This window comes from Euprymna scolopes, chromosome 39, assembly GCF_053919585.1.
Source record: "Euprymna scolopes isolate OS-2025 chromosome 39, ASM5391958v1, whole genome shotgun sequence".
In the NCBI taxonomy this organism is placed as follows: Eukaryota; Metazoa; Mollusca; class Cephalopoda; order Sepiida; family Sepiolidae; genus Euprymna; species Euprymna scolopes.
The window spans coordinates 68,404,102-68,415,993 of NC_136520.1; the positions used below are offsets into that span (position 1 = coordinate 68,404,102).

At 33.9% G+C, this 11,892-nt stretch overlaps 1 protein-coding gene across 1 annotated transcript in view; it reads right to left on the reverse strand.

Annotated features, from left to right (window-relative positions):
- LOC145263830 (uncharacterized) overlaps positions 1–8,169 on the reverse strand; it is a 28,760-nt gene extending 20,591 nt beyond the window's left edge. Inside the window, exon 1 of the mRNA XM_080120896.1 lies at positions 7,047–8,169. Within this exon, the coding sequence (XP_079977022.1) occupies positions 7,047–7,331 (285 nt within the window). The 5' untranslated portion in view covers positions 7,332–8,169. The remainder of the gene's footprint in view (positions 1–7,046) is intronic.
- Positions 8,170–11,892: the final 3,723 nt, after the last annotated feature.

Consider the following 11,892-nt stretch of genomic DNA (forward strand, 5'->3'; position numbering starts at 1 on the left):
TCACCAAACTTTATGTGTGTGTAGACTGACCCTTCCGAGATTTTTTTTGAAATAAACAAAACAAATTTTGGCCGAAAAACACTTCTTAAAACTTACATGAATTTATGAATTTTTAAAAATAGGACGCTTATTTTGGCCCACCCTGTACTAAATCGATCTGGGTACGTGTTTACATTAATGATCTTTAAACCAACTCATTTCAGGTGAAAACATTACGTACTCAGGTGTCATGGCGAAATTAGTATAATTTTTTTAATAGCGAAAAATAATTCAGTAGATGTGTTAGGTGTATTCTTAACAAAAAACTTAGCCACATGTAAGTTCTGAAATGTGTTGGTTTAAAATGCCGAATCCTTTATGAAGTCTATGGTTATCCCCCTTGTTTATCATATAGAATTGGTTCATATTAAAAAAAAAACTACGATAAAACTTGATAATTCAATAAATTCTATTATTTTTTCTACTTGATTATTTTTCGTAATTGTTAGAATTTATACTAATTTCACCGTGACACGTATGTAAGTAATGTTTTCACATGAAACGCGTTGGTTAAAAAATCACCAATGTAAACGAACTTGGATTTTAACTCAATATTAACATCATTCTGTTGTGGGACGGGGAAAAATATCGAGTATGAATTAATGTTGGTTCTTCAAAATAACCTTCAATCATTATAGTTCATTTGTGTTCCCAAAGGAAAATATTTTCACATGCGCCTCTGTTATAGCAAAGAACTCGTTGAAAAAAAAAATAATAATAAAATAAATAAATAAAAAATTGAATGAGGGAGGAGAAAGAAAGATCGGTACTTATTCCGATTGGCACTACTGCATGTACGTACTCGTTACAAAACGAAGATGTCATATTCAAAAAAAAATCACGTAAATCGTTTTATTTTAAACTAAGAAAATCAAAATGTATTTGTGTGTTTGGCGTTTTACTACAAAACTGCATTAGACATAAGGCTGTTTTTAAACCCCAACCCTTCGATTTGAGTTGTCCCCCACATTTAATTTTTTTTTTTTTTATTAATCATGACCGACGAAATACTACGACACATTTGAGTTACTTGATTAAAAAAAAAAAAAAAAAAATTATCAAATTATGTGATTTTTTAAATCTTCGTTACATGACTGGTACAACGTACACTACATCCAATGATGTACTACATCAAACAAACTTTTCTGTGCTTTCTTCACTTTTAATTGCCGTCATAAGTGTCAATCTGAATAATCAACGAAATATTTTTTCGATCGGGGCAAACAACCCCCCCCCCCCCAAAAAAAAAACATGGCATCATATTGTGCAATAATAAAAAAAAAAAACATTGTGCAATAAAAAAAAAATCAGGTCGCCACGACGCCACGCATCCTTCCAAGCATCATCTTATTTACGTCAGGGTTAAGAGAAGGACTGCCGACAAGACCATTCAGATAGTTTTCTTTCCTAAATCCCAGAGTGCCCCCCTCTCCACCCATCTCCTCTCTTAAGCGTTGTATTTTCTCCATATTAAAAACCGATAAGTGTGCCTTGGCCTTCGTGTGCGTGGGTTTTGTTTATTGTCAAGTTCCGCGTGTCTTTGTTTACTTTCTTTGTCAGCTGATCGTTCTGCTTCACGATAAATGCCCTTGGAAAGGCCCCTTCTGATTAATGTTTACTAGTTTTAAAATAAGAGCTCCTCAGCTTGGCTGTTTTTTTTTTGTTGTTTTTTTTTCCTCAGAATAACAAACCATTTTTAAACTGGTAAATATTAATCAGAAGGGACTTTTTCAGGACATTCAAGCGGACCGATCATCTTACAAAGAAAATAAACAAAGACACGCGAAACTTGACGATAACTTATTATTATTATTATTAAATCCAAGTAAATTACTTGTTGGACAGAAAGAAGGGGAAATAAATACAAAAAGGGAGTTTATTTGTAGAATAGAGGCGCCTCAGTAAATATCCTTTTTCTTCCAGGACCACAAAAGAATGAAATATACTTGGTTTCATTATCTACTGACCTGTATAAATTTAACTTTTTTTTTTGTTTGTTTTTGATGCTAATGTATCAAAACGGTACCAATTTTGAAAGAACATTGAAACTTACCCCCAAAAATGATCTGCACATTTTTTGTGGTAAAGTCACTTAAATACCGTATCGAGTTGATAGCGAAACAATACATGTGAAGGCATTAATTTTTTTTTTTATGCTAGTGAACCGTCGAACCGAACAACCGCTGGCGCTGCCCGCTGCCGAACTGTGCTATTTTTAAATAGTATTTTCAAATTAAATTCAAGTTTTACGGTATCTTTTTTTAAAAATTAAATTGCTAGGTAAAAGTACAGAATAGTTACAAAATACCCTCCTCTTCTCATGTTAAGAATGGCTTTCTAAATAACGTTCTTATTTCAGCAGTCAGCACGGATGAATAATTGTACCTGCACCAGTACTTATATTACAGGAGTCATTTTGAGTTTGAGTTAAACTATTAAGAAATACGCATTTTTATTGAGAAATAAAACACTTAAAATAACTACTCATTAAGTAATGAAAACACGTTTTCAGGCTTACGTCTTGTTAATGTAAAAAGCGAAATGCCGATCTGAAAATGAACAAAAACGAAACGAGGTATCGTTTTCTAGAATAATGGAGAAAGTACTCATTTCGTTTTCCAGTTCATTTCTGATCAGCGTTTCGTTTTTTTTTTTTTTTTTTTTTTTACATCAACAAGCCGTAAGCCCGACAACTTGTTATTCATTATCCAGTGTGTATTTCTCACTAAAAATGTGTATTTCTCAATAGATTTTAATTCGAAATGATTCATAATGTAAAAACAAACAAAAAAGCTTTCTGAATTTTTGAGATGAGGATTGGTTATTCGTATTATTTGAATTCATCGGACTCGGTTTCTCATCTTGAGTGAGATTTTCACAACGTTTCATTCGATATAATCTCCGACCTTCTTCAGGTGTATCTTGTCAAACTCGGGAATTTGGACGTAATCTACAATGGAACCCTTTATTTACTTCACGGGGGTAGCATGCTCTTGTTCCGTCAGCCATGACTGAATAGAGGTCCTAAGTAATTCGCAATTGTATTTTTCGGTCGCCCATACTGAGAATTGAACCTTCAAGGGTATATCACTTTTACAAATATAATACCTGGTTTAGAAATAAAAATAGGTTTAAGGCTCCTAAAATTCGTACTAGAATTTTCAGCAAGGATCTGTGGCGTAATGATTAGAGTACTTGGAAAAATCAATTGTAAAAGTGATATTCTCTGGGGGGGTTGAAGGTTCAATTCTTAGTGTGGGGGCCGAAAAATACAATTGCGAATTACTTGAGACATATCCAGTCATTGCGGACGGAACAAGACTCTTGTGAAGTAAATAAAGGGTTCCTTGGAAATTCTGTCCCAATTCCTAATTTCGACAAGAAACGTTGTGAAAGTGACATTTAAGATGAGAACAGTAGTCCGATGAATCCAAATATGAATAAAAAAAAAAGCATTCTTAATGCCTACCCATACCTATCATTTAATGCATTCACCTTAAGGAGTTAAATACGAAAAATTTTTAAAAATGTGTTTCACTCGCATCGATTTTAAATAAGAAAAAAAAAAAAAAAAAAAAATTAAAGTATTTTTCCAAATTAATTCTAATTAATATATATGAAGAAAGCAAAGATGGACGGTGAATTGGTAATCAGTGACAATTTATCGATTGAGTGGGTTTTAACGACTCAAATTTTTCAAATTGGTACCGCTCTCATACATTAGCACCTGTTTTTTTTAAATTTATTTTTTACTATGTCCCTATAATATATATAATTGATGATTGTTAAGATAAACTCGGCAGATCGATAAAAAATATGTTTTAAGCAAAAACGGTACTTGTCGAAAATAGTAATATTTTCCAAAATTACGAAAATTCATCGAATTAAACATTAGTTAAAAGTACTTTTGGAGGGAAACTGCATTTTCCCTAGATGTAAACATTTTGAAAACTGTGAATACAGGGGGCACACTTATCTCTTTTCGACAATGTAATGGCTGGTGCTTTGTTTTAGTCGATAACGATAGACTTTTTTTTTTTTTTCTTTTTACTAAAAACAATAGCAGTTGATAAATTTTCATAATTTTTGGATATATTACCATTTTAGACACGACAATTACAATTAAGTAAATACTGTTGTTTTGGCTTGAAACCACATTAAAAAAAATCGATCTGTCGACTACATTTGAACAAGTACCCAAAATTTTTACCCAGACATGACTTTACAATTCACTGATTTCGTCACGATTTCATCTCATTTAAAGAGGCGGTCTGAAATGGAATTTCGTATAGGGGAATTTTTATTTGGGGAGGGGGGGGGGATTTTTATTTGGGGAGGGGGGGAATTTTTATTTGGGGAGGGGGGGATTTTTTATTTGGGGAGGGGGGATTTTCTTTCGGTTTCGAATTTGTTTTGCGATGAAAATAGTTATTTTGTAGGTCGTCGGCTCTTCCAAGAATTACTTTGGTTTAGTTGCACAAATGAACCATAATACTTGATTTTGACATTTGGATTCATATTACAATACACAACAAATATATAACGAATAAATGTTATTAGAGGCAAGATAAGCTACTCTTCTACCTAGCTGAAGAAGTTAGTGTTTTTATAAAGTTCAAATAAAGATGGATTATATATAAATTTGTCTGACGTCACTTCCGTCGAATGGCTTTGTAAAGAAAGGGGTGCGATACTTAACTAAAGCCGTTTTTACTTACATTAAAACGTTTATTTGGTCCGAAAATAGTGTCGAGCGTTAGGTAAGAATAAGAAAAATGGCCGCGAATTGACACCTAAATATTTGAAGTTTCCGTATTTTAAATACTATTTTTTTACGACATGCCCCAGCGTAGTATAAACACCCCCAACTACCTCACATTAAGAACGGCTTTCGGAATACTCCCCAATCAAACTCCCCATGTTTCGAAGTGGGGGGGGTTATTCCAAAAGCCGTTCTTAACATGGGGAGGTTTTGGGGTGTTTAAATACGCTGAGGAACGTCGTAAAAACTTACCAAAGTTTCGATAATGACTTAAAAATAAAACAAAGTACTGTTAAGGAACAAACTATTGACCACTTTTTCGTTTGTCTACACTGCAAAATTAGAGACAGTCTCTAATATTTAACAAAAACCAGATAAAACAATCTTTCATTGCCCGTGCACAATTTTTCATCGGATTATGTTCAGGCCATTAAACTACGGGTTTACCCTTTAAATTTACTGGTAGTGTACCAAAGGGGCCCAACTTTCTTTTTCGACTGCTGAAAATTTAGTTTAAACGTGATATTAGATAACCTACCGGTCTAACATCAAGTAAGACACAATCACGTTGACACACCGGTTCTCGCCAGATCACCAAAGTTAAGCATTAGCAACGATGATCTTGGCCAGTAGAAACTTCCAAGTTGGCGCGTGTAACTCACGGGTGGAGGGGGGGGGGAATGAAGATTGAAAGCAGCGGAAAGTACCATTTGTACTTTTCCTCCTGAGATTAAAACATGGCTCTACAATTTGAAGAGCCGTGGCGGTCGATGTTGTTAAAACAACAGGGCCGCTGATGACGCCATCAAATGACATAGCATTCTATCAGAATTTACATGCATAAATGTGCCAGATTTGGGAAACGCATAACGAAGCGAAAACCTTTTCAAGGAGAAATAGGTGTTTATTCAGACTGGAACTTATGGCGGCCCTGAATAAATACTCAGACTGAAAAATATATACTTCGAAGTTTTTTTGGGGGGTTTGTTTTACTGTACACAGATTCGAAAAAGTTGTCACAAAACAAATATAGAACAAATAAATGTTATCAAAGGCAAGATAAGTTACTTTTCTACCTAACTGGATATGTTTTTAGTGTTTATAGTTAATGTAACATGTTTAATGTACAGTGTTTACCGAAGTATTGGAAAATTTAAAATGGCAGCTGACTCTCTCTTTGAGGCGGAAAGTTTGGGAAAATGAGTTATAAATAAAAAAACAGACAAAATACTGTTAGAAACTCGCTCAATATATGTTACCGTGACATAGGCTGACATATATTCGGCGGGTTTTTAACAGTATTTTGACTTTTTTTTAATTTATAACTCCTTTTCCCAAACTTACCGTCTCAGAGAGAGAGAGAGAGAGAGAGAGAGAGAGAGTTGGCCGCCATTTTAAATTTTCTCGGTAAACACTGTATGTTTTTAGAGCTGAATAAACATGTTACATTAAATATAAACACTAAAAACATATCCAGTTAGGTAGAAAAGTAACTTATCTTGCCTTTGATAACATGTATTTGTTATATATTTGTTTTGTGACATCTTTTTCGAATCTATGTGTACAGTAAAACAAACCCGGCTTCCTAAATAACATTATTTCGGCATGGATCAATAAGTACACTATACTGCTTTTTTTTTTTTTTTTTTTTTTTAGATTCTGTCAACTGTTTTTATTATTATTTTTTTTTTTTTTTACTTTTTTGGGGCAAATGTGTAGTTTAGCGGCGTAAATTATTTGACAGACAAAACATAAAAATTATTTATTTTTATATGAAACACATTAAATCTTAGGGATAAAATAAAACCCGAAAAAAAAAAAAATCGTTTTTATTTTTCAACATTTTTTATTAGACTAAATGTACGACAATCGAGGCCGCTATATTGTTTTTTAAAATTTGGCCTTTCTAAAGTTTAATAGATTGGCCATTTTAAGGCCAAATTTGGCCTTTTATACGCGCTTTCATAACTTTGTTTTTGGCCATGGCGGCCATTTTTTTTGTAATGAAAGAGCGTAGAAAAGGGTAAATTTAGGCTTAAAAAGGCCAATCTCTCAAAACTTAGAAAAGCCTAATTTTAAAAGCAATATGGCGGCTTCGAATGTCGTGCATTTAGTCAAATAAAAAATGATGAAAAAATAAAAATGTGCTTTTATAGTTTTTATAAATTTTTGTTCGGCAAATGATTTACGCCGCTAAACTACACATTTACCCAGAAGTTTAAGGCCTCTAATAATAAATACTTACTTCATATTTACTTTGCGGGGATAGCTTTTCTTCACAAAAGTGCATCTCTTCACCATTTTTGAGTCTTCGGAGTTGGATTTTTGTCTTGAGCTCTAACTTCAGCATCTCTGACAAGTTTCCGCTTCTTCTGCAGGTGTTGAGGGCTTCTTTGACTCCGCTGTCCAAAGCAGTGCTACCGGCGGATGAGGTAGAGAAGAGAGAGGAGTGGGAGGCAACCAAAGAAGGTAGACCCTCATTCTTCAATTCGGCAAGAGGGAGTCTGTTGTTGCTCAAATGGTTCCGCATTCTTGTTCTTCAAGATTATAAAAAATGAAAACGAGTGATTTTTCCTTGGAATGCGAGTGACAGCAAGTCTTACGAGATTTTCAATACTCTCCGCTCCTTTCGATCACAGTTGCACACACCACGCTGCGGCTGCGTTCTCGCAAAAGCCGTTTATTAACTTTTCTTCTTAAACAGTCTTTGTTAGCGAACAAGTTTTTGGTTTTTCTTAAATAATTTCGTTTTGAAATCGCATATATATATTTGTTGAAATTGCCGACGCCGTCCGCGGCAATACCATTTGCTTATTGGCCAATAATTGTTCGATTTTTCCTTTCCTTTATATCTCACTTATATTTCAAACTTTAAAATGACAGGATGTTTGTTTTTTATTTTATTCTATTTATTATTTTAATACAAATATTGTTTCTGCTTTCGGTGCAAACAAGTTTTTTTTTAGTTTTTTTTTTTTTTATAAATATCGTCTATTCGTTGATTTTTAGTTTTTTCTTTCTTTCCTTCCTTTTTTGCGATCGCTGGTTTTTAGCGTTTCGCCGTTTCGGTTGATTCGTAAAGTTGATTAAAAGTACAAAGAATGTTATATATGAGACGGCGTTGTCTGAAAAATGAATCAATCGGTAGTTAAGTTTATATAGATATATTTCCAAATCGCACTATTTTTTAAAATAAAGTTCCAGTTTTTTTTTTTTTTTTTTTTTAATATAGACAACAACAATTTGTTTTCTTTTTTTGTCAAGAAGTTCGTCTGTGATTTTTATGTTCAAGTTTAACCGATTATTTGCTGGTTGATTAAAGCGCGTACAATGAACACTCTAATTCAGTGAAGATGTGATGATTACGCGTCGCAAATAGAGCTTTTATAGTGACAAGTTCATTAGCAGCAGCAGCCGCGAACATGTCTGAACTTGTTGGGGAATTCCCGCCGCCGCGTGGGTGCGCCGATGAATAATAGCGTTAGCTCGCTCTACAAAATAAAACGTTGTCAGATCGTCACGCGGTGAGAGTTGGAGTAATGAGTGCGAACCTGACATTGAGAGATGGCGCGCGCGAGCACACACACACATCTCTCTCTCTCTCTCTCTCTCTCTCTCTCTCTCTCTCTCTCTCTCTATCTATCTATATATATATATATATATATATATATATATAAATGCACACGCGCGTGCGCGCACGCACACACACACGTCGGTTCAACCAACCCAAACAAAAATTTATTGATCAAAATAAACGCCATCAAAATAAACGCCATCAAAATAAACACCATCAAAATAAACACCATCAAAATAAACGGCATCAAAATCAACACCATCAAAATAAACGGCATCAAAATAAACGCCATCAAAATCAACACCATAATAAACACCATCAAAATCAACACCATAATAAACAGTAAACACCATCAAAATAAACACCATCAAAATAAACGCCATCAGAATCAACACACTTTTGCCAACGCAAAACAAGTGTATTTTAAATTTATGCCAGTAACATAAAAATCTTACGCTTTGGTGACGATGAAATCGCTGAAGGCGTTTTTGATATCGTTTACGTTTTTGAAGCATTTCTTACACAAAAGTTGCCGAGATGCTTGAAAAAGTAGTAGTCGGTAGGTGAGAGGCCTGGAGAGTAGGGCGGATGAGACAGTTTCGTAGTCCAATTCATTCAACTTCTACAGGGTTGGTTTTAGCAACATGCATGCGGTCGGGCATTGTCTGGGAGGAGAATTGGACCTTTTTTGATGACTAACGCTGGGTTTTGTTGTTGAATTTAATCGCCGTAATGATATCGCCTGCATTCCAAAAACTGTAATGGATGAGATTGGTTGCAGATCATCAAACAGTCAGCATGACATTTTGGTACAACTTTGGCTCTGGGAAGTGTCGTGGAGCTTCGTCGGCGTCTTACCACTGAGCTGAGTGTCGCTGGTTGTTGTAAAGAATCCACTTTTCATCACAAGTCACAACTCAGTCGAGAAACAGGTTGTTCCTGTTGCATAAAAGAAATTCTCAAACAGTTGTGCATAGATTGGCTTCGACTAAAGCTTTAATTGATAATTGTGAACATCTGATGGCTGACCACTGTGCTCATCATCTTTAAGACTATAAAAATTCCATGCGTATATGTATATATACGTATGTATGAATGTATATATATATATACATATATATATATGTATGTATGTGTATATATATGTATCTATGTATAGGTGTATGTATGTTTATGTACATGTGTATGTATAAGTGTGTATATCTATGTGTATATGTATGTGTATATATGTTTGCGTGTGTATGTATGTGTATATATGCATGTATGTGCATGTATGTATATAGGCATGTGTATGTATATCTATGCATGTGTGTATGTATGTAGATGTATGCATGTGTATGTATGCATATATATGTGTATGTATGTATGAACATGTATGTATATGTGTATGAGTGCATATTTATGTATGTGTATATATATGTAGGTAAGTGTATGTATATATGTATGTGTATATGTGTGTATGTATTTGTATATGTGTATGTATGTATGTATGTATGTATGTATGTATGTATGTATGCATGTGTGTCTGTATATGTATGTATGTGTATTATTCATGGTGTATGTATATATGCGTGTATGTTTACAAATATGTATGTGTGTATATGTAGATATGTATATTTGCGTTTATATATATGTATGTATGCCAATGGCCATCTTGTGTATGTTTATGTATGTATAAGTATGTCTATGTATGCATATATGTAAGGTGTATGTATAAGGTGTATGTATGTATGCATATATGTGGGTTATTTGTATGTGTGTATGTGTATGCATGTGTATATATGTATACATGCGTGCATGTATATATATATATATATATATATATGTATATATAGCAGTGACCGTCTTCAGTGTCATGTCTGCTTGTGCATGTGAATTTTGCCGGCAGGACTAAAGTCATTTTCAGGTCATGGACTTTCAGTACTTGAGGGAGTGGCACTCGTCTGACAAGACGTTGCAATCATCATATATGTATGAATGTATGTATATGTATGTATGTAGTTGCATATGTATGTATGTATGTATGTATGTATGTATGTATGTATGTGTATATGTATGTATGTGTATATATATGCATGTATGTATGTGTATATATATGTATGTATGAATATATATGTATGTATGAATGTATATATATGTATGTATCTGTATATATATATATATATGTATGTATATATATATGTATGTATGAATGTATATATATGTATATATATGTATGTATGTGTATATGTATGTGTATGTATATGTATATATATATGTATGCATGAATGTATATATATGTATGTATCTGTATATATGTATGCATGAATGTATATATATGTATGTGTATATATATATGTATATGTATATATATATATATATATATGTATATATGAGTGTATATATACGAGGTGCCTTTTATAAGTTTCCAGACTTTTTTCATAGGTGTACTTTTATTGATAATATACAGATGAAACTCTAATCCTTTTCAAAGTAATCTCCTCCGGTTGCAATGCACTAGTACCATTCTAACAACTTCTGGAAAGCCCCATGGAAATCCTCTCATATGAGCGTGTCAATGACCCCTGTCACAGCCTCTTTCATCTCTTCAATCGTCTCATAATGACAGCCTCTGAGGTTTTTCTTGAGCTTAGAGAATAGTTCAAAGTCACAGGGAGCAAGATCTAGACTATACGGAGGGCGAGGAACTATCTTGATGCCCATCTTGGTCAAATAGTCTGTGAGAAGGATGGAGTTGTGGACTGCACCCTTGGGACAAATTTTGTGCAAATCTTCCACATCTTCATTTCCTTGCGAATAATTGTGTGTGCAGTTCCTACACTGATATCAAAATGTGCACTTACTGTCCTTATAGGCATATGACGGTTTTGATCCATGAAATTCTTTATTTGGCCAATCAACTCTGGTGTTCTAACTTCCTTACTCCTCCCACATCTCTCATCATCCCTTACAGACTTTCTGCCTTCCTTGAATCTCTTATGCCACTCAAAAACTGATGTCCGATTCATGCAAGAGTGTCCAAAAGCAGTCTGACGAATTCCACACGTTTCTGTGGAATTTTTTCCAAGTTTAAAACAGAATTTTACTGCATATCGTTTTTCTAAAGTGTCCCTACATCCAGATTACATTTTTGAAATCCACCAGCTGTGATAATCGAGTTTAGTAGGGTGTATCCAAAGTCCTGCTGTATCTGTTCATCTGAACCTGAAATCATAAAATTGGTCAGTCATTTCATAAGATGTATAGCAATAACATACTGAATTTTCAAGTATCTACGCCATTTTCAAATGCCTGTACAAAAAAAAATAAAGTGTGGGAACTTATTGAAGGCACCTCACACACACACACACACACACACACACATATATATATATATATATATATATATATATGACCGGTGCCGTCAGCTAGAATCGAAACCAAAATATTTAGCTTTCAAGTAATATTTGCTACCATCTAAGCTCACGACATATGCATATCGAAATTTGACCAAATTAAGGCCTTTAAACGTATAAAT